Source organism: Peromyscus maniculatus, chromosome 1, assembly GCF_049852395.1.
Source record: "Peromyscus maniculatus bairdii isolate BWxNUB_F1_BW_parent chromosome 1, HU_Pman_BW_mat_3.1, whole genome shotgun sequence".
Classification (NCBI taxonomy): domain Eukaryota; kingdom Metazoa; phylum Chordata; class Mammalia; order Rodentia; family Cricetidae; genus Peromyscus; species Peromyscus maniculatus.
In genome coordinates, this window is record NC_134852.1 from 138,583,656 (window position 1) to 138,607,302 (window position 23,647).

Here is a 23,647-nt window from a genome sequence, read left to right on the forward strand (position 1 = left end):
TGTTTTTTAATAAAACAAAAATGCAAGGGAAATTCCACATTTTCCTTGTATGGAAGAGCTTGAGCCCAGATACCAACTTCCCTTCTGGAGTCTGCCCAGCTCCCTTCGCCATGCCGTTCCCAAAGAGCCACAGGACACAGAAGTTCCACACCTTTATTGCACTTAGGACCGTCCACCGGGACTTCAGGGGCTCTCATAGCCGGGACGCAGAAGGTCAATTTGGAGACTGTGAACGAGTATGTCTGCTGGGACTTCAAGGGTGCTCATAGCCCGTGGGCAAAGGATTGACATGGGGATTGTGGAAAAGTGTGTGGTTGCCATCCCCCCAGGAGAAGGGCTGTGGGGAGAAAGCAGACAGGTCACTCCAATCCCTCCCCTGGGATTGATTCCCCTGCCCGCCCTCCCTCAGCCTCTGGCGTACCTTGGTGCGGATGCGGAGGTGGTGGTAGGGGATGAACTCTTGGCGCTGGTGGTGGCCAGCATGCATCCAGCAGTTGAGGGTGCAGAGGGCCACGCTGGGCAGGGCTAGCACGAAGGTCAGGATGCGCCAGGTGTTGGCTGGGGGAAGCAGAGGTGAGGGTGAAGCTATCCCTGGGCCTAGAGGCCTGAGAGATCAGTGCCGGGTGGATCAGGAGAGGGCAGCCGGGAGAGGGAGGGGGAAAGAGGAGGACAAGAGAACAGATGGGCTAGGCTACTAAGTCAGAGTCAGGCCTAGCCCCGCTTACCTCCTGCCCCTCCGTGGTCTCCTTTGGCTGCACTGGCCAAGCCCCGACTCAGGACCTTGAGAGGCAGAGCCATCGCTGAGGAGAAGCTGGGAATGGCAGTGTCCTTTTCTCTCTCCTTCACCCAGCCTAGGGGATCTCCTCCCCTCTCTGAGCCAATCACCTGTTGAGCTGGAACACAGATGGCTATTTTTAGGGGCTTTCTCTATCTAAAGTGGGGTTGACTGGCAGGAGCTCCTCTCCAGGCAGCTGATGCAATGTGCCTTCCATTTTGGCAAGAGGACATCTGAGGTGAAATACGGGCCCGACTTGGTGATACAAGCCTGTCACCCCAGCACTTGAGCTGTGCAGGCAGGAGGACCAGAGTTCAAGGCCTGCCTTTGTCTACTTAGTGAGTCTGAGCACAGCTTGGGTGGCATAAGACCCTGTTTTTAAAATGAAATAAAAGCTGGGCAGTGGTGGTGCATGCCTTTGATCCCAGCACGCAGGAGGCAGAGGCAAGCAGATCTCTGAGTTCTGGTCAACAGAGCAAGCTCCAGGACAGCCAGGACTACACAGAGAAACCCTGTCTCACAAAACAACAACAACAAATGGGGGGGTGGGAGGGTGAGGAGAACGTACTTTAGTTGGTAGAACGCCTGGAGTGTCTGCCTGCCTCGTACCCACGATGGCCTGTGTTCTGTGCCCAGAGCTACATAAGCCCAGTGTAGTGGCACATACATATCTTTAATGCCAGCACTTGAGATCTGGAGGCAGGAGGATCAGGAGTTCAAGGCCATCCTAGACTACAGGCCAAGGTCAAAGCTAGCCTGGGCTACACTAGACTCTCTAAATAATTAAAAATATACTACTCCTTTTCATAGTGGTGGGGAATGATTTTACTTAATATTCTAATCTCAAGGGCTAGCACAGAGTAGGCATGGAATATGAATAAAATTAATGAAGTGCCCATTAAAAAATATTTATTAGTGTGGGGAAATTGCATCCCAGGGCTATGTGCATGGTAATTAAATGCTCTTTCTGAAAGGACTCTAGCCATCCCAGGCCTGACAAACATGCTCTTTTCTCCCCGATTCCCTCTGCCTAGTTAAAAACCCTTATCTTACATTCCTAAAGCCAGACACTAAGCTCTGTTCCCTTATTTGGCCAATTCCTCCTCCTGAGGCTGACTACCTAGGTCCAGATATCAAAGAATTGAAGTCCAGCAATCAAAAGCCCCCTTTGGCTCACCTAATTAACACGGCTAATTAAAATTGAACACCTCATCGTAACACGGGGGTTCCCATTTTACCTTTATAAACCGCCATTTTCCTGTGGGCCACATCTGTCTCCTCTCTATCCAGAGGCAGTCCTCTGTCTGCTAGGGGGACAAATACCCTTCCCGCTCTCCCTTGTTCCCTCCCTCATCCTCGGTCTCCTGTCTTTGTCTCTTATCCCTGATCTCTGTCCCCCTGGGACAAGTAAATCTTTGCGCTGAGAACTTGGTCTCGGGGTCCTGAGCTGATGCTGATCTACTTCCTTCCGCTGAGCTCAGTCCTTGTCTTTATTTTATTTTGTATTACAGGGTGTGTGCACATACATGACAGCACTGTGTGGAGTTCCAGGGACCGGCAGCTTTGTTCTCTCCTTCTCCCTTCAGGTGGATCCTGGGAATTAAGCACAGGACACCAGACTTGTGTGGCGGGCACCTTTGCCCACTGACCCAGCTAAGGCAGAGGGAGAGGAAAGATCAAAAGAACTAGAGGTGAATGATTGCAAGAAAACAGCATCTTCAAGCTCTGTAGACAGAGTTATATCCTCAGCCATTGAATGTAGTGCAAATCCTAAATGGTCTTAATAATAAAAACCCAGAGCCAGATATCAGGGTGAATGCTGCAAGATCAGAGAGACAAAGGAACAAGCCACAGCCACATCTCACCCCACCAACTCCTCAGCCTGAAAGGGGTTGAGCTCCTGTCTCCTCCCACCTTATATTCCTCTCTCTGTCCAGCCATATCACTTCCTGTTTCCTTCTGTTCTGAGATTAAAGGCATGAGCCGCCCAAGGCCTGGGATCAAAGGCATGAGATCCCAAGTGCTGGGATCAAAGGCGTGCGCCACCACTGCCTGGCCTCTAGTGGCTAGCTCCACACTCTGATCTCCAGGCAAGCTTTATTTGTTAGAGCACAAACAAAATATCACCACAACTGAACTTTTGTTCTTTCTCTCTAAGAAAGGCGCTCACTCTGTAGGCTAGGCTGGAATCAAACTCACGATCCTCCTGCACTAGTTTGCTAAGTGCTGAGGTCACAGGTGTGACTTGCACTGTCTGTGCTCAGACTTGCAGTCTTAACAGGAGGCCTCTGGCTTGGAGCCAAGTTTGATGTGTCTAAACTCAATTTATAAAAGTGAGTAAGGTACGTTTTCCAGAAAGGCCTCTACACCCGTGCCTCTGACTTTACACTGGGTCTGGTGAGACGGCCCAGCAGGTAAGGGTGCTTGTTGTCAAGCCTGAGTTTGGTCCCAAAGACCCACGAGATGGCAAGACTCCTGCACATCTTCAAGCTCCCCCCTCCCACAAATAAACAAATAATGAACTGTAACAGAAACTGAATAGTGTCCACCTACCAAGGTTCCTCCTTCAGTTCGTCTTCCTTGGTGACTCCTTACTAAATTATGATGACTTCTTCCGAGAGTCACTTTTGTCCTGTTGGAGTTTCGGACTGCTGTGGAGACGGGACTTCATACTTCCCTGTCACCTCCCTGGATGTGCGGTTCCCTCCAACCCCCTCCCTGTTTTGTACCACTACGGCTACTGAAGAAAACAGAAAGAGGAACATTTTCACTTACAAAGAGTCTAGGTCCCCCTTTCCTCCGAAGCAGCCTCTCAGAGGCTTGCTGAGAATTCCCATCCCTGCCATGTAGGCCAGGAAACACCAAGATCTTTACTTCTGTAACTTGGTGAGTGCCGCAAAGGTTGTTACTGTCCTCTGCCGCCATCAAGTGGTGCGCTGGCCCAAGTACCTGAAAAGTTTTCCTTGTGTGCTAGGTGGTTGATTTTTGTGCTCCTCGGGACTGAACCTAGAGGCTGGGCATACTAGACAAACTCACACTCCCAGCCCACCTTTTATTTCTTTTTCTCATTTTATTTTTTAAGATAAGTGCTCACTGAGTACCCATCTGGCCTGGAACTTAAGTCCTCCTTGGTGCTGTTTTTCGAGGTGCTTGCTTCCACATCCAACTGGGTTTTATCTTAACTGCCCCTGTGTGGAGACTGTAGGAGCTGCACCCACCACCGTCTCTGAGCTCTCCCTGTGCCATTCATTAGAGACCCACTCCCGGAAGTCTAGTTCAGCAATTGCTAAGCCCCACCATGCACATCCCAGCCATTTGTTATTTGCCAAGTGGTGGCAGTGGCGAGGTGTGTGGAGTGTGATGGCTCCCATCGATCTTCCTGTGCCTGTTCCCTGGGACACTACATGTTAGCAGAGGTTTTGTGAGTTCCTGCCAAAATCACCGTGTCACTGGGGAAATCAGACTCAGAGGGAAGGGTGGATAATTTTCCCAGAATATCGGTCATTCACAGGTACAGCAGGCCTAACATAATCCTTCATGCTCAGCTTCACACCTTGGAGGCATGGTGGCTAGGCCTATAGGAACCATTAAGGTCAACAGTACCTTGAGTCCAAGGGGAGCAGAAGGCACTATGATCATGGCCTCCAAATGTCCCTGTTGAATTCCTCAAGATTCTGCCATGCACAGACCCATCGACTTCTGGGTTTGCCACAGGAGCCGGGCTGTGGAGTTCTTCAAAGTTCTGCCATGTGTTGACCAACCAGCTTCTGGTTGGGCGGGGGGGGGGGGGGGGGGGGGGGGGGGGGGGGGGGGCTGATGAGTCTGCCTTTGTCACTGGATGGTGACCTGGGGGGCTGGTCTGAGTGGGCTTTTGCAGTCCAGGGCTCCTCTTCCTCAGTTGGAGTTGCTGTCTTTACTCAGGCATAGTGGATGCACAGGAAGACATCTCCAACAGTATTTAGATGGTTGTCCCGAGTTCAGCCCGTTGTGCTGGCTGGTGCTACGGCAGAGCTTCTACATTGTATTGATTTGAAACTGCCTTGGGGACTCCTCATAAAATCAGATATCGACTTCTCAGCCCTGGAATTATCTTTGCTAAGAAGAAAACTGAATGCCAAGTTAAAGGATGTGCCAACTGAACTAGCATGCAGGCTCCATACGAACTGGGCAGTAGGCTTATGTACAAGGTCCCCCTGTTTACCGCATCATAATTTGTCAATTCAGGAAACAAATTCTATTTGATTCTCTATTGCTTGAGATAGTTGGAATGTGGGTACAGACTCCAAGACCCTCCACTGGGCAAGCGAATCCACCCCACCCCACCCCCCATTATGTGAGACAAGAGGAAAAATTCCTCTTCCTACAGACAGGAGATTTCTCTAGTCCAGGCTGCGTGGCCACGGCCAGGAGCAGAAGGCTCTGGCAAGTCTTATCTCCCTATGCATCCCTATCTTGTATTGAAGCTAGCATGCAACTTACTCTGATGGAACCTGTGTCCTCTGCAGAGGAAAGGGTACCACTTGAGCCTGGGGATACCCTGCCGTGCAAATATACCAACCAATTACTCCTATAGAGTGCGCATAGTGTAAATTTAACCCATTTTATTCAACTATTCAATTCTCCATAACCAGGTCTGATTTTTATAATTTCTTATCGCTAAAGTACTCTTGATTTTAAATATTTTTTTCAGATGAGCAAACTTCAAGCTTAGTTTCAAACTTGCTCTGCTTCCCTGTTTTTAAGCTTTCCTCTGACATTTTTACAACACATACGGAAGACTGGATAATGGGAGATATCAACTGGCATCTGCCTCCAGTCTTATCTCTGTAAATAAATTACATTGGTATTTGAATGGCTACAAACATATTTTAGGCATAGTAAAAACACTTAATCACTTATGAAGTCATGGATCATTAATTCACATTTTAATTACTTTTGTTCTAAAAATTAATAATAAACTAAAAACTCCAAGATTAGGATTTTATCCATTGGGATAATTTATCTTTGTTAAGATTTTGAGCCTTAAAAAAAAAAACAAATTTTGAATTGAAGCTCTTTTTAGTACCAAAATAAACTTCAAACCATTAATATAAGCCACAGAGAAGCTTGGGACCTCATTTTGATAATTATTTTATAGTGTACCTCTATAAAATCTAAAACATTTTACGAGCTCATGCATTAAGTAGATGGTTTTCTTTAATTCTATACATTTTGTGTTATTAATTTCTATAATAAAAGCCATTTCAGAAACTCTTAAAGTGATTTCTATTTTCATTATATTCAAAATCTAAAAGGTGGTTTTATCTGTTCGTAGCATTTGTTTTTCCCCCAAACTGGCATTTTCTTTTATTTTGGAATCTTCATTTGCTGTGGGATGTTCTGTATGTCCTGTGGGAGCCCGTTCTTGGGTTCCTCATGGCTTTACCCAGCAGGTTCGCATAGAGGATGATCAGGACCACAAGCCTGAGTGCAGGTGTCTGAGATGGTCTGCACTTGGCTGTGCTGGGGGATGGTCTGTATGTCAAGTTGCTCTGATTGGTCAATAAATAAAACCTGATTGGCCATGGCTAGGCAGGAAGTATAGGCGGAACTAACAGAGAGGAGAAATAAAAGAACAGGAAGGCAGAAGGAGTCACTGCCTGCAGCAGCTGCCAGGACAAGGAAGATGTAAAGTACTGGTAAGCCATGAGCCACGTGGCAAGGTATAGATTTATAGAAATGGACTAATTTAAGCTATAAGAACAGTTAGCAAGAAGCCTGCCACGGCCATACAGTTTGTAAGCAATATAAGTCTCTGTGTTTACTTGGTTGGGTCTGAGCGGCTGTGGGACTGGCGGGTGACAGAGATTTGTCCTGACTGTGGGCAAGGCAGGAAAACTCTAGCTACACTCATTTCTAAAGTAAGATTTCCTGGAATGTCAACATCTGATATTAATTATCTTTTATATCAAGCAAACCCATTTTCATCATAAAGGATATAATTCAGTAGAGAGGGTCAGACTGGTTCTCATAAGTAGATGTTCATAAGAATGAAGTTGTGTGCAATGAATCATTACCACAGCTATTGTTGTGTGTGGTTTTCCCAAATGGTAAAGTTTAACAAAGTTAAATAAAGACATGAGATTAGACACATGCTTTAAGCACGTTTTTGCTATCAAGAATACATTGTTATAATCTTAGGAACATTAATAAACTCTAATCAGTAAACACATCATCAAGTCCCATTTCTCATAAACTTTGTATTACTTACATAACTAGTTATATGTTCAGACCTTTTAGGACTTGGCTTTACATTTTCATGGTTTTGTACATTGCTATATTTTTACTTTTAGGACAAAGCTTATATATTGTATCTATATATGATTCACATTTATCTAAAATAATTAAAGATACAATCTTATAGTTATATCTTTTGAAACATTTTAACTTATGTGTTGTAACTTAAGTAAACATTTTTCTACCTGCAATTTTATATCCTTTTAATTTTTCCCCTGTGGTCTAGAGATATATTTTGAATGAGGAACATTTTTTATAAATAGAACTGTCAGGAAAAACGTACTTACACCTAAAAATCTTTACAGATTATATTAGGTTCTCCAGAGAAACAACTGATAGAATAAATATAAATTACAGTGGTTTACAGCCCAGCCATTCCATTAATGACTGTCTCCAGATGGAAGGTCCAAGAACCCAGTAGCTGTTCAATCCACACGGCTGGATGTCTCAGCTGGTCTTCAGTGTACTCCGGCATCCTAAAGATGTCAGCTCTAATGCCAGTGAATGAACGGACTTGCCAGGGAGAGCAAGGGCGAGCAGGCAAAGAACAAAAACTTCTTTCTTCCATGTCCTTTCTATGGGTGGCCACTAGGAGGTGTGGCTCAGATTAGAGGTGGATCTTCCCATGTCAGATGATCTGGACTTAGGGTGGGTCTTCCCAAATTTAATTTAAAATTTAATTAAGAAAAGCCCTCTCTGGTGTACTCAGCTGCTTGGGATTTAGTTAATTCCAGATGTAGTCAAGTTGATAACCAAGAACAGCCATCACACATGTCAACCCTGTAATTGTAACTTTATATAACATGCCATATGTGTTATTTTTTTTCCTCATTAGAAGTCATGTGAAGTATTACCTCTTATTTTCTCTCTGAGTTCTGGAAGCATCCAGCCTTCTTAATTTTTATATATGTCCTTTTTAAAAAGTTTTTTTAATACCATGAGATATAATTAACAAATACATTTACCATATGTTGTGAGAAATTTTCCTAAGAGGGTGGCTTAAGCAATATCTATTTCCACTGGAGTCTTTCTTCATCCAGTATGGATGTCAGCTCCCCCATGGCTGCATAGATGGAAATCCCCCTTTCTTAGTCTCTCCTAGATGCTATACCCTAGTTTGTCCCCAAATACCTTGAGACCGTATGCAATTCGAACCTAATTCATATAATTGGCTGGGAAGAGCAACTGGACACTCAGGTGGAAGGTCAATGACCCTGTCCATTTTTTCCTTCTGTGGAGGAATATAGTATTTAATAGGCTGTCTTAGTTAGGGTTTTTATTGCTGTGAAGAGACACTATAACCAAGGCAACGCTTATATAAGAAAATGTTGAACTGGGGCTCACTTACAGTTCAGGGGTTCAGTCCATTGTCTTCATGATGAGAAGCAAGGCAGCAAGCAGGCAGACATGGCGCTGGAGAAGGAGCTGAGAGTTCTACATCTTGACTCGCAGGCAACAGAAAGTGGTCAGAAACACTGGGTGTGGCTTGAGCATACATGAGACTGCAAAGCCCTCCTCCACAGTGACACACTTCCTCCACACCTACTCCAACAAGGCCACACCTCCTAACAGTGCCATTCCCTTTGGGAGTCATCTTCTTTCCAACTACCACACAAGCCCAGCTGTGACCATTTTAGGCAGGCACATCTGAAGATAGAAGATATCAGTTGTTTGCCTTAGAGATACTATGTAACATCCTCTTAATGAAAGAAAATTGAATTCAAATTACATACATAGGGCAATATAACACATTAATATCACCTGTGAGGAAACTCTGAGACAAAACTGTTCGGTATAAAGTGGGCAGGTCAGATCCCATTTCTAGGGCAGTTTTTCAGCAACCTTAAACAGCATATGTGAATTTACTAACATTATCTATGCCCCGAAGGCATTTTTTAAATAAACTGAACCCAATGGTTTATATTTGCTAGCAAACTCATTGCTGAGTCCAGTGACATTTATATGGATCCAAATCATCTGTCTTCCTTTTATTCTGTGTAGAGTTGTCCAAGTGTGTCTTATCTGCTGGGTCTGATGGGGACTCACAAGAGACAGACATTTTTTCTCTAAGTGAACTATAAGAAATAGAACATTTGATTTAAAGGGTCACCCTCTGATATCTGTACATTAATAAGACTGTAGGTGCATGGCAGTTTGCAGTCATGCTCAAACAGGATCAAACTGACAGAGTTATCTTTTTTATCAATGTCTAGACATTCCGTGGCTGGCTTTGGGGTGACCAACTGCGTGAAAGCCTATAACCATAATCAGTTGTGTGTGCCTGCAGATGGGGGCAGTCAACCTGAAAAACTCAAATAGTTTCCCTTTAAACACCCCCTGTGCCCTCCTTCTAAACTCATAAGTACCTGCAACAGGAGAACATTAAACATAAAACCATAAAAACTAGATATCTAAAGAAACTCAGAAAATGATGGTATCACGCTCTTGCAGAAACAGCAAGGGTATCCAGGCTTGATGTGACAGAAACAAAGACAGCAGGCATGGAGCAAAGGGGTTTCAAGGAGGCAAAAATACCCAGTAGAGAGAGCCCAGTGCAAGCGTACATTAAGGGCCTAGCATAGTTCACATCTGTAGTCTTTGGCAAAGCACGGAGCCCCTGCACGGTGCCACAGCTCAGAGAAATTCGACTGTGGCACATGTGGGATCAACAGCCCTATGGACCAGAACCATCTTGTTCTGGGCAGGACTTATGGGGTTACTCAGAAAGGAAGAGGGACTAGGTTTGGAAGGCTCCTGACTATTGTATAACAGTTTCTTCTGAAATTAAAATCTTCCATTTTGGAGGGAAACAAGAATTTTTAAGACAGGATGTTTTCTGGGAGGCAAAACAACAGGATGTTCTAGGGCAGTGCTTCTCAGCCTTCCTGATGCTGCGACCCTTTAATACAGTTCCTCATGTTGAGGTGACCCTCAACCATAAAATTATTTTCATTGCTACTTCATAGCTGTAATTTTGCTACTGTTATGAGTTGTAATGCAAATATCTGTGCTTTCCAATGGTCTCAGGATTACCCCTATAAAATTATAAAGGGGTCGATACTCACAGGTTGAGAACCACTGTTCTAAGGGGAGGTGAAATACTGCAGGAAAGCTCTTTAAAATAGGAAATAAACAATTAAAAACAGCTCTAAGAAGTCCCTGAAACTGAGCCAGCCAGTGGTGGCACATCCCTTTAATCTCAGCACCCCAGGAGGCAGAGGCAGGCAGATCTCTGTGAGTTCGAGGCCAGCCTGATCTACAGAGAGAGTTCCAGGACAGCCAGGGCCACACAGAGAAACCCTATCTCAAAAAAAAGTCCCTGAAACTGATCAGTTTTACTACCCCACCCCCACCCCAGAGTACACAGTAAAGACTGCCAAGAGTCACTCTTAGACTTTGGTGGTGTGGTGATTTGAATGGCCCCAGATAATGCTTAAATGCTAACATTCTTCTCTTTTGTGTATTATAAAAAGGTTAGTTATAGATAGCAAGTGAGGTGGGAATGAGGGATGCCGAGTTCTTGAGACTGCTTCCTGCTGACTTGGGATGAAGTGAGGAGGGGGAAGTTGGGAGTTGAGGTCACACACAACGAGAGGTGTGATTGAAAAATCATTCGTTTAGCTGCCATTCTGGAGTCCTCAGGCATCGGTTCCTTGAGGGAGCTGAGAGGACAGCTGGGAGAAAAATATATATATATTGTTATTGGCCCCATAAGCAGGGCTAGCCATGGGAAGAGTGATAACTGCCAGAAAGAATGGAATGGAGAAGTGCCCTTGTTGTACAGAAGAGGCAAGAGTGAATGAGCAAGACATAAGAGCAGATATGTCCTTCATTGAGACATCTTGGAAAACCAGGTTCCAGTTGCTGGGTAGGTGCCCACTTGAGCCTGGAGAAGTGGTACCAGCAGTGAAGTCCCAGGAGCTTGGGGAGATAGCACATCAAAATGAGGGATGATGTGTTCTTCAGGAGTACCTGAGCCATCACATCTGCTGTTTCTCAGGAGATGGGAGATGCCTCTATCCATTCTGTAAAAGTATCAACAAGTTAAGAGATAATGGAGTTTTTATGAGTGGGCATGTGCATGAAGTTAACCTGCCAGTATTCGTCTGGTTGGTGTCCTCGGAGCTGATTTAGGGGCTGGTGTATCTGGAGGATCCCCTGTGGGTTGGCCTTGGCACAAGTCTGGCAGAACGGGTAAACCTGTGCAGGAACCTGCAGGTGTCTGTAAAACAACTGGAACAGATTATATCTTGGTGTCATAGCAAAAGGCTAGAAACTTAAGGACTACTGAAAACTGTCTGTAGTCAGTGCTCTATCAGTTTATCAGAACTGCATTTATCAGTGTTAAAACTTGAACCTCCAAAGTTACATCTGAAACCAGTTTATCCTGTACCATGAAGTCTGTGAATAAGGCACACCTGTCTGTACTTTTAACAGGAAGCTTACTAATGAGCTACCAAGGATTGGGAGAGAGCTGTAAAAGTGGCAAGTCTATTAATACCCTGGTCATCAAACACCATCACACCAGATCTGAGGATAAGTAAATGAGCAGGAGACAGCTTTCCAGCTACCTATGCAGTCCCAAGTCCCATAGTTGTTAGGGGACAGAAGTCCCAGAGGCAGCACTTGTCCATCTGCCAAGCCCAGAAGATCTCACAGATGTTTTGTGGAGCAGAAATTTGGGGAGATCGGCCCACCTGTCTTGGAAGCGCAGGACCACTGATCCCCTGTTGCTCCTCTTATCCACAGTCTGGACAGGATCTCAGCAGCAGTCCAGAGTGCAAAGCAGCTGTTTGCTACATGGCTGGCCCTGCCACACCCAAAGCAAGCCTCCAGGTGGAAGTTCTTCTGTGGCCATCCGTCCTCCTGGAGAAGATACAGGATGCTGCCAGGAGTTGGCATGTCTCTCTATCATAAAAACCTTTTATATTAAATGCCATATTCTCTGATCTCTAAAGGTGTTTGAGGATCAGGGGAACAAAATCTGTTAGGTATACCTAAATTAGACAAATGTTGTTTAGGTTTAACTCTGAGGGCATATGTAAGTTAAGTCTGGACAATTAGTTACAGCTTACCAATATTAGTAAAAGCAAGGAGGTTAGGCATATATTCTTAAATTGGTCTTTGTTAGCCTGAATAAACCTTAGGTAAGGAGAGACCCTCTTTCAGACTGTTTAGGTATCATCAAATAAGAATATCTCACTCTCTGGTATTTAGCTGTAGTCCTAAAATATAAAGCATAATCTTTAATCTGTAGAAGACAGAACCAAGTTTTTAGCATTGTAAGCAATTTAATGTTTTTAAAATCAATTATCAAGGGAATATTTTATGCTACAAAATCTGGCTGTTCAGCAAGATATATCCCTGTACATGAATGCAGAGGTGCAGCTTTAATCTCTCAGTCAACCAGCATTGGTTTTGTTTTTGTTTTTTACATTTTTAAGGTTTATTTATTTATTATGTAGACAGTGTTCTGCATGCATGTATGCTTGAGCACCAGAAGAGGGAACCAGATCTCATTAAAGATCTTGTGAGACACTATGTGGTTGCTAAGAATTGAACTCAGGACTTCTGGAAGAGTAGCCAGTGCTCTTAACCTCTGAGCCATCTCTCCAGGCCCCCAGCATTGTTTTAAATCCTATCTTTCCTAAACCTTGTTTCTAGGACAGGGCAGGAATTATCACATAGAAATCTATCCAATCCAAAAAATGGTCACCTTTACTAAAGATGGTGGTGAAACCATGACTCTTTTTTAACCTTAGCCAAGATGGATACTGTCCATGTGGTCACCCTCGCCAAAGATGGCGATGAAGTCATGACCTCTGTCTCTGATCTTAGCCAAAAAATGTTACCTGCCCACATGGTCACTGTTAGGATCCTGCCCTCACTCCCGCACATGCGCAGCTTGGGGGTCTTGTGTCTTACATCATCAGCAGCCTCGGGCGACTATGTACCCACCTTAAAAAGCCGGACCCCCACCCTCTCTGTGTGTTCTCTCTCTCTGTTCCCGTTCTGCTCCCGCCATCTTCCTTTCTCTTCCAGGCCTGGCTCTCCTCCCTCCTGTCCCCTCCGTCCTCCTAATAAAGCTCTTTGTAACTCTGGTAGTCATGGCCGGGGCCATGACTTTTCTGCCAGTAACCACCACCACCAGCGCCGTTTATCATAACCACCATTTGGTGCCATGGACTCAGATAGGAAATTCTGCACACTGAACATCCAGGAAACCTAACCCAAGACCTGCGACCGCCTGGTGACTGCCAGATCCACAATTTTCAGTTTCCCAGCCCCTGGACCCGCACACCACACTGGTCGCTGCCATGCCTCCCTCCACTACCTGCTTCCCCGAGGCTGCAGCCTGAGTTATATTACTTGCACACACACACACACACACACACACACACACACACACACACACACACACACCGAGTTCCTCAGGTTGTGCTGGCAATGACTCATTCTCTCCCTTGATGAAGGGGTCAATGCTGTCAGACCCCAGAGGGGGCGCGGTCCACGTCTGCCCCAGCCCTTACACTTATCCTGAGGATGGTTGGGGTAACTTGTGCTGATTCATAGATCCCTCTCCTACCTCAGGGACGCCTATGACTGGAGTCTGGTCCTGGTTTGTTATTTTAATTTTTTTATTTTTCTCTCTCGGCTTCAGCCGTGAGACATAGGGCGGATACCAGTAAATGTGGCCGCATAACGGCTTCACGGGAACTTCTGCCAGCGAATGGGCAAATGAAAAGGGTTACCTTATCCCCAAGCTTCCTATTGAAGCTCTGAACCTTTCTCCCTCCCGCTATGGCCCCCTGCCATGTGCAGCCACTTCTGTCTGAGTTCTGCTTTCCAGTATTGGGCGGGCTCTCCAGTGTTGGGACAGCCGCTTCTCAAGCTGCTGTGAGAGGCACAGATGGATGGGTCTAAAAGCAGGCTAGGATCCATGCAAATAAGTTTACAGTAGTCAGAATGGCTCTTAAGCCTGAGATCAGTTTATAGCTTGCCTCCTGGCAGATCTTCCAAAATCTGTCCCCAAGCCAACAGACATCAAACACACACACACACACACACACACACACACACACACACACACACACACACTCTCTCTCTCTCTCTCTCTCTCTCTCTCTCTCTCTCTCTCTCAAGACATAGAGTAAAATCCATCTCTTGTTCCCCAGATCTCTCCCACCCCAACATAGGACTAAAACTTAAGTACCTGGAGAGCAAGGCTCCTGAACCTACAGGCGGAAGTTTCATCTGTGGCATTTAAGGTGTACCGGGAAGAGATGAGAAAAGCCCGAGAACAGAACTGCCAAGTGCTGGCACACGCTGGCTCCTGAAAGCCATTGGGTCCCTGTTTTAAGTGAGGAAAAAAGGCAACACAGGCTAGTGTGTGCCCTGCCAGGCCATCAATTGAGCCTTGTTCAAAGTGCCGCCTAGAAAGAGAACCCATCAGCTGACTGCACCCAGGCACCAAGATAGCATGGGAACATCAAGCCAAGACCTCCAGCAGACCTAGGTTTGGCCACAGGCTCATCCACAGGAACCCAGAATGCAGCATGAAAGTGATCCATTTCTTTCCTTCTGGACACTGGACACTGACCCGGTCCTGGGAATTTTGGGGTCTCACCTCTCCTTGTTTCCCTATTGTCGGGGTAGGGAGGACAGCCTTACCCACCTCACAGATTTAATTGCACTTTCAGGGTTACTTAATGGAAAAGATTTTCCAGCTAAGATAGGAGCTTTCATTTCATTGCTCCCTCCGTGTGCCTCACTCCAGACCCACCCACCTGTGTTTCTCACGTGCACACAGACAGGGCTCTGATCTCTGCCTTGTCCCTAACTCCAAAGAAGTAAGTTCTCATGAACCACAAGCTTTCTCTTCCCAGTTCCTCTTCTGATTAACTGCTCAGCTAATGGGTGCTTCAGACCACCACAGAACTGGAGTCCAGGGATCATCAAGTAAGAAACTATAACAGCTAAAAGGTATTTACACCCCAAAAGTGTCTGGGCTCTGCAAAAACAGACTTTAATATAACCATATATTACTGTTAAATGCTCCCAAAAATTGATCACCTGTGTCTCCTGGATGATAAACTAGTAAAGGAAACAGGTGCCTTAAATAATCTGTGTCTAATAAAGCTTAACACGTTCCGATCTCTCTCATTAACACTAACCAATACAAGCAGAGTACTAAAAACTACAAATGGTCACTAATTTTCTCATGGCTGCTTCTTAACATGTTCAAAATTTTCCCCAAGCTCCAGAAACCAGCTTAAACCCATCTGGACAGGTCAGATCTGCTTCAGGCCTTTTCTGTCTCACCAGCATCCTGTCAGACACAAAAGCAGCCAGAGTCCCAGCCAGAAAGAACAGACAACTCCAGGGAAACGACAACAGACAGCCCCTCATCCCAGGACTTCAGAAGCTCCTCTCCCTATCCCCCCAAGAGCCAACCTCGCCCACCAAGTCAGCTGGAAGCAGTTTTTCTGGGAGAAATGATGCCCCTATTCCTATTCACTCGCTTTTTTATAATAAGCAAAAACTCTGGAATGTTAGGATCCTGCCCTCACTCCCGCACATGCGCAGCTTGGGGTCTTGTGTCTTACATCATCAATGGGCACAGGTGACTGCGTGCCTGCCTTAAAAAGCCAGACACAGACCCCCACCCTCTCTGTGTGTTCTCTCTCTGTTCCCGCTCTGCTCCCGCCATCTTCCTTTCTCTTCCAGGCCTGGCTCTCCTCCCTCCTGTCCCCTCCGTCCTCCTAATAAAGCTCTTTGTAACTCTGGTAGTCATGGCCATGGCCGTGACTTTTCTGCCAGTAACCGGCACCACCACCACCACCACCGTTTATCATAACCATCAGTCACGCTCACCATAGCAGATCACGTGCTATTCTCCAGAGCAGTTTTAATCTGGAGTTACAAGTTTTACAGACTTTTAAACCACACCAATTTAAACCAATGTCTTAGCTGTTTTTTTTTTTTAATACTAAGGTTGAACAGCATAAATAACTTTCTCTGTCATCACAAGCAGCTAGCAAGTGTACCCGAGCTGTTAGCAAGATACCTGGAACACATAATCTCAGGCATTTAAAAACCAGTCAAAAATAAGCACACAAAAACTCAGGCATTCAAGACCAATTAAAGAAGAAGAATATATATATATATATATATATATATATATATACATACATACATACTGTGGCCACATTATTTACACATACCTTCTAATAGAAAGACAAACAAGCTGGGTGGGGGTGGCACATGCCTTTAATCCCAGCACTCAGGAGGCAGAGGCAGACAGATCTCTAAATTCAAGGCCAGCCTGGTCTACAAGACAAGTTCCAGGACTGGCTGTTAGGATTCTGTCGTCACTCCAGCCGCATGGCCACACATTCACAGTTCAGCAGCTAAGCAAGGGGTCTTAGGTCATCAGCCCGCACTGGTGATTACGTGAGAGCAGCATGGTCACTCCATTAGCGCATGCGTGACGTAGCTCCGTAAGCATGCCTGTGCATGTGCACGGGAATTCTTAAAAAAGCCGAACGCAGCCGCCTCCTCCTTCCTCTTCTCTGTTCTCTTCTGCCCCGCTCTCTCTCTCTCTGCAGGTGCTTCTTCCCCAGGCCTGGTCCTTTTGTCGTGTCCCCCACCCGCCCCCGTCCCCTCCCCCTCCCTCCTAATAAAGCTCTAATACTGGGTTTTGTCATGGCTCCTGCGTGCCTCATGACCTTTCCACATGGTAACCAGCGTGGCTTATCACTTTTAAAACAACACAGGCTCCATTGCTGCTGAGAAACCCTGTCTTGAAAAACAAACAACAACAACAACAAAACATAAAGTTTACAGTGTAAAGCAGCATGTAAGAAACCATAAAAATGAGGGGCGTTTCCTGGCCAAGGTGGTGGAGGCAGCGGCGCTGGACGCTGCTCTTACTGGGCCAGCCGCGGCGGGCGGCCAGGCTTGCCCGTCCAGGAGCAATGGCAGCGCCTCGTGGACCAGAGCACAGAGAAGGTGTTGTAGGAGAAACTGGGAAACAGAGCAGCAGCACAGCTGGGCAGAAAAGAGGGACCCGGGGCTGCAGCGGGCGGGCGAGGCTGCGGGCAGGCGGGCGGGAACAGAGACATTCTGAGCAAAAGCATGAGGTGCCACAGGGCAGGCATGGAAACGGAGCAGGAGATGAGGGAGGCATCCCGCAGGCCAGAGCCCAAGCATGGGTCAGGCCGCTGGGAGAGGAGAGCCAACAAGACAGACAAGCAGAACAGAAAAGGGGGAGGGTGGGAGTGCACAGCCCAAGAATCCTGGGTAAGGGGGCCTGGGGTGAAGATAAGGGAAAGCTTGACAGTGGGGTGCTCCCTCCCATCTGTTGGGTCGCTGGTGGAAGTTGCAAAGGTCCTGTGAAATATCGGGCTATGGGGTGCCGGTCAAGGTCATTTGGATTGAGATGTTGGGCTTATACTGCTGGTAAGTTTATTCCCCACGAATGAGGCAGAAAACACAAAACAAAAAAAGAGATCCAATGGCTTTAGAATTTCTAGCATCCCAGAAATTAAGTGAGGACCAATTGAGAAGGCACAGGCTGCTCAGTGGATCGTCATCCTAAGAGCAGGGGCCGATGGGCTAAGAGCCTGAGTGAGACACGGTTGCCTGGCACCAGGACTTCGAGGAAAGCCAGAAGGTGAGGACTGTGCTCAAGACACGGCCAGGTGTGGAGAAGGGGGCTCGTACCAGTCATGCTGGGGTTGGACGAAGGGGCCCAGTTGGAAAGGTTGGAAAAGCGGTGTGGCTAAGGTTCCAGGGTCCTGGGGTGTCTCAGACTGATGGTGGGCAGGAGGGGCACCAGGGGGGCCTGCCGAGTTTCGTGCATGGCACCAAATGTTATCATTTAAAATGGTGGGCGGTGGCTGTGGCGGGTTGGAGCCAAGGGGTGAGAGAGAGAGAGGACACTGTGCAGACAGCGTTCATGTTAGAGGATTTTATTGGGGGAAGGGAGAGAGAAAGGGGGAACAGAACAGCCTTGAGGAGAGAGGGGAGGAGGGAGAAAGAGGGGAAGAGAGGGAGGAAGGAAGGGAGGGAGAGGGAGGGAGGGAGGGAGAGGGAGGGAGGGATGGGCAGGGCCCACCTCTCAAAGGGGGCTTAGCACACGCACAAACGGGCTACGCAAATAGATTACGTAGGATGGCCTTGTCAGGACCCTGAGCAGGCCAAGGTACTGTCTGCTTATGGCAAGGTTCCCAAGGGGCAGGGCAGGTAATGCTTAAATGTTAACGCCCCCTTTCCCTTGTTCCTCTCCCCTTCTCCCTCCTCCTCTGTCTCCTTTGTCTCTTATTCCTTCCCCCTGTCCCTCTGTGGCAAATAAATCTTTGTGCTGAGAACTTGGTCTCGGGGTGTCCTGAGCTGATACCAGTCCCTTTCAGTACCCCCCTAGGAAAAGCGTGTCACAGGGCCATGACCCGATGGCCTTCCTCAGAAAGCCTCCTGGTGGGTCTAAGGCCTCCTTCAGAGGCTGTCCTGAGAAACCCCTTCCCCAACCAGTTGGCTTTTCAAAGGACACTCCCTCTAGGATGTGGCCGGGATCCTCTTCCACCTCTGTGGGGTAGGCCGTACTGGGACTTGGGGTCCAGTCCTGGCACCTTACTTCATCCTGCAGGTTACCTGGTGAATTTGTCTTTTCCCCCCAAGAGTGTAGGGTGGAGGTCAGCCATTCTGGGGGTCCGAGAGCCATTCAGAGGGAGTTCCCGTCAACACAGGGTCAGGGAGTGCCCTCATTTCATTCTCCCAGACTGGGCTGAACAGCAGAACAAAGGCCTGACGTGGAGGGAATCTTGCTGAGGCCCCCATTTTTAAGGGGGAGACAATTCTCGGGGCTCAGAGATAACTCAGCGCTTTAATTAGCACACAGCTGTAGCCTCTCCCTATTGTTAAAGAGGTCCAGCCTGACCAGAAATACTTCATAGCTTATACAGGATTAGGCATTTGCCATTATCTTGTCTATGAGGCCATTGGCCAGCCTAGGGTGATCTTTTTATCCCACTCAAGGGAGGTTTTTCCCACAGCTAAGCAAGTTTTGCAGAAGCTGAAATGTGCAGGTTTCTAGCCACGGCGGTTTTATATTTAGCAAACAGAACTGGCTGTCCGTGGTTCTTTTTCCAGAAAAGGAAGGAACACACAGCAGGTTTAGGAAAGCAGACCCCGGCCATTCAGGTTCAGCTGCGTTGTTTCAGATCGGAGGCATTATTACTCCGTTTTCTTACTCCGGTGCAACCCAGGATTTATTTCCTAAGTAAGCTCGTTAATCATGTTTGACTAATGTTAACGTTGTTATTTCCCTTCTCTTCTTCACCGTGACATCTTGTTCTTCCTGTCCCGCCACAGCCATCCCTTCAATAAGCCCTGTCACCAGTCCAGTCCAGGATTCCTTTATCTGATCTCTAGATCACCGTCTGTTTTCTCTGTGGCCTTTATGGGGGGGGGGGGGTTCGTTTCCTTTGTCTTCTAATTACTTACTTACACGGGTTGGGAGGCATGTTCGTTACAGGAGGACAGTGCTTCCCGTGGTGTGGCAAGGGGTAGTAAGAAGATGTTACGATCTGAGCAGCACACAGGGGTAAAGAGTAAGGTGCCTGCCCTCCGACCAGGGCTTGACCCCTCCCGCCAGGGCCCCATCTACCTGTCCAGGGATTAAAGTAGTGGTCTTCAACTCTACCTGTGCACCGGAATTACCTTTTCAAAATTGTGTTCGCCAGTGCTGAGGAAACTCCAGCTGAAGGCTGGACTTCCTAGGCTCACCCTTTTACCGCATCTCCTTTCAGAGAAAGGGGTCCCAGGGGTTGGTCAACCCATGAACAGAGGTCAAAGCCCTAAACTGAGGTGTTCATGGCTCTCAGCGTGTGAGCCGAGGACAAATGATAATATCATTAAAACTGGGTGTTTCCACTAAGATCACTCTGTCCTTTTAATCAAAATGATGTGGTAGAAAGATCTGGCAAAAAGTTGGCCCTGAAGGCGGGTGGGTAGGTGGTTATGCCAGAGTGTATGTGCTGACGGCAGTGCTGTGGGGAAGGCCTTGGTCTGATGGAGAACTCAGGACCCTTGTAGGGAAGAAATTGAGATTCTAAGGGGAGGATCCAGCCGGCGGGATAATCGTGTTCCAGGGGACAAACAGAAGAAGGAAAGGTAGAAGGGCCGGTGGGCCTGCTTGTTCGGGGCCTCCCAATGTTTGTGCGGAGACGATGTGGTATCTCACTAAACACTCGGGGGGAAGGCAACGGAATGTGTTCAAAGCATTTCTCTCTCCACGTGGTACCATGTGAGACCCCACATCTACGCAACTCCAGCAAGGTTCCCAAAGGTGCGACCTAGCAGAGGAGGCATCACCTCCAATCTTCAGACAGGGCCCTGCCCTAGCTGGGGAAGGCTGTTGGCACTGGAGAGGGCCTCAGCCTCACAGGAGCTGCCCTGGGGGACGCAAAAGGGTGTGTACTCTTGGCTTCAGTGAAGGGAATTTCAGGATGAGCCGGTATGTGGAGATGGGGTTCATTAAAGGGGTAAACAACACAGATTTAAGCACCAGAGAAACACACCTGAGAGTCTGGGTGTGGGCTTCTCTGAGAGAGCTGGGCTACCCTAGTCAGGATCTCGGTAAATTTAGAAGCTAGCATCTTCAAAGTATTCCTAAGGAATCTTTGGCGGGTACCTAACAGGTTTACAGTTGATAGGGTAAAACTCTAGATCACCAGAGTATAGGAAGTTGGGCGATCTCCACTGTAAACAAAGGTTCCCAGAAAATGTTAGGGAGAAAAGTGAAGCCCATGGTCAGACACACTTAGGCTTCAGCCTGGCTTGTTGCTATTTTAATATTATTCATATATAATATAGAGAGATATGGGATTTTATCTCATGCAACCTTTACGGCAAATGTGCTTGAATCCTTACTTCAAGTACAATTCTTACCGGGAGAGGCTTCAGCCGGACTTCTGGGCGTGAGGGTTCCTTTCCCATCCTGTGTTTCTTGTGCCACTTACTTGCCTTTCTCTTCTGCCTAGACTCACTCTAATTGTGGTCTTGGTTCTAATGCAATGTTATTAACAAGAGCATGTGGCTTTCATAGGTTGTACTTTGCTTAGTTTTCTTCAGTGCTGGGAATTGCACGTAACAGACCAAGTTCTCCGCCACGAAATATATCCCTAGCACTTGGCTTTCTGAGCTACGCTCACGAGACAGCCTAGCTAGGCTAGCCTGGAGTTTATGATCATCCTTTCTCCACCTCTGAACCAGAAGATTGTGGAATCCAGTGGCTATTCAGGTTTAGTCCTTTTCTGTGTGTCTCGGCTCTTGGCATTGACCGTGCTCATTGCCATCTTAAGACAGAACAGTTGTGGTCAATTACCCACATGAACCCCTCAGATGGATCTATTAACACTCCCTCGTGGAGAGAAAGGGATCTTCACGACCCTCTTCCCTGAAGTTAGAGCAGAGGTAACTGCCCTCAGGCTCTTCCATATGGTAGCTGCCTCGTGGGCATTCCCATGAGGGATTATCTTTTTTCTTTTAATTGAAAATAACTTTTTCATAAAATATATTTTGATCATGGTTTCCCTCCTTCATCTTCCAGATCCTCCCTACCTCCCCATCCATCCAACTTCATGCCTTCTTTCTCTCTCTTCACAAAACATAAGAAAACAGACCAGAATAAAAAGAAAGAAAAAGCATGAGAAATACATATAAACACACACACACACACACACACACACACACACACACAAACACAAATACAAAATTGGAAAATATACAAGCAGTAGACTATCGAAGCGAAAGTCCAGTATGGTTAAAAAACAAAACAAAACACAACAACAAACAACAGTTCAAACAAAGCAATATGAGAAAAACTCTCCAGAAATACCACTGAGTTCATTTCGTGCAGACTATCTAGGCTGGGCATGGGGCCTACCCCTAAGTGTGGTTTGCACATCCAGTGAGACTCCACTGGAGAAAACTAACTTTCCTTTGCAGATGGTTGTCAGTTGAAGACAGCCTCTTGGTTAGGGATGGGCCACTTCCCCTCTTAGCTCTAGGACCCCATCTAGGACCTGGGCAGGCCCTGTGCATGCTGCCATGGTCTGAGTTCCTTTGTGCATCAGTCCTCTTGTGTCTGGAGGACACTGTTTGCTTGGTGTCTTACATCCCCTCTGGCTTTTATAATCTTTCAGCCTGCTGAGGGAGGTTATCTTGACACATTAATTTATATGGGAAGACTTATCTTAGTCACAGACAGGACCATTTCTTGGGAAGGGGACCCTGGGCCATATTAAATGGAGAGAACAAGCTGAGTATGTGTGCATGCTGCCTCTGTGACCTGACTGTAGTCACATGACCATTTCCTGCAGGCTGCCACCGCCATGACATCTCTTCTAAGATGGACTGTACCCTGGAACTGTGAGCCAAACTAAGTCCTTTCTCCCTTAAATTGCTACTGTCATGGTGCTTTATCATAACAGAAAAGTAACTGAGAAACCTGGTAAATTAATTAATAAGGAACTGTCTATACGAAACCCAGGTCTGATCTAAAATAAGAAAATTCATTCTTGAACCAAGTATGAGTGACCATTGCTAAATACAACAAGAAGATAACAGCAGAGGAAGCAGACACAAAATCCCCTTCAGAAATGAGATTTATTAGAGTGACAGAGCCTCAAGGCATGATAGGGCCCTGAGATGGAAGAGAAAACATTAGACAAAAACAATACACTGTATGGAGCCTGGGACACAATGGGGTCTTTCAGGGAAGGGAAGACCTCCCTTTAATGTCTGGGGAGGAGCTTCAATAACAGTGAGAATAAGAGAGTGGTTGGTATGTGTGTGTATATGATGTGTACACACACACATACAGAGAGAGAGAGAGAGAGAGAGAGAATAGACCACTATGAAGGGCATGGTGTAGGAAAGGCCAGAAGAGCCTCTTCAGAGGGCTTCCTTGAAATCTCTCAGACTAATCTCCAGAACAAAGGAACAAACGGTCTGACTTTATTTTTTTATAATTTTAATCATTTTTTAGAGGTGGCAGGAAGTTTCACATCATATGACTTAGTTCAGCCTAGCATATGTGACAGGGAGCATGAAGGAGACAGGCACTATAAATTGAGAGCTGTCAATCACAGCACAGATTGTTTCTTAACTGTATCAGCGAGAGCTGCAGGGAGGCATGTGTAGCTAGAGTTTTCCTGCCTTGCCCACAGTCAGGACAAATCTCTGTCACTCACCAGTCCCACAGCTGCTCAGACCCAACCAAGTAAACACAGAGACTTATATTGCTTACAAACTGTATGGCCGTGGCAGGCTTCTTGCTAACTGTTCTTATAGCTTAAATTAATCCATTTCCACAAATCTATACCTTGCCATGTGGCTTGTGGCTTACCAGCATCTTCACATGCTGCTTATCATGGCGGTGGCTGGCAGTGACTCCCTCTGCCTTCCTGTTCTCTCAGTTCTCCTCTCTGTTAGTCCCGCCTATACTCCCTGCCTGGCCACTGGCCAATCAGTGTTTTATTTATTGACCAATCAGAGCAATTTGACATACAGACCATCCCACAGCAGGCATGG

At 46.7% G+C, this 23,647-nt stretch overlaps 2 protein-coding genes across 2 annotated transcripts in view; one reads left to right on the top strand and one right to left on the bottom strand.

Moving 5' to 3' along the window:
• The window catches only part of Itgax (integrin subunit alpha X), a 109,163-nt gene that overhangs the window by 65,554 nt on the left and 19,962 nt on the right, over positions 1 to 23,647 (top strand). The gene's annotated exons all lie outside the window — the stretch shown is intronic.
• Positions 140 to 884, bottom strand: Cox6a2 (cytochrome c oxidase subunit 6A2). The gene is made up of 3 exons (XM_006977008.4): positions 726 to 884; positions 422 to 558; positions 140 to 337 (listed from the first exon to the last, which is right to left on the bottom strand). The coding sequence occupies exons 1-3, from the start codon at positions 796 to 798 to the stop codon at positions 254 to 256; spliced, it is 294 nt and encodes a 97-aa protein (XP_006977070.1). The 5' UTR covers positions 799 to 884; the 3' UTR covers positions 140 to 253.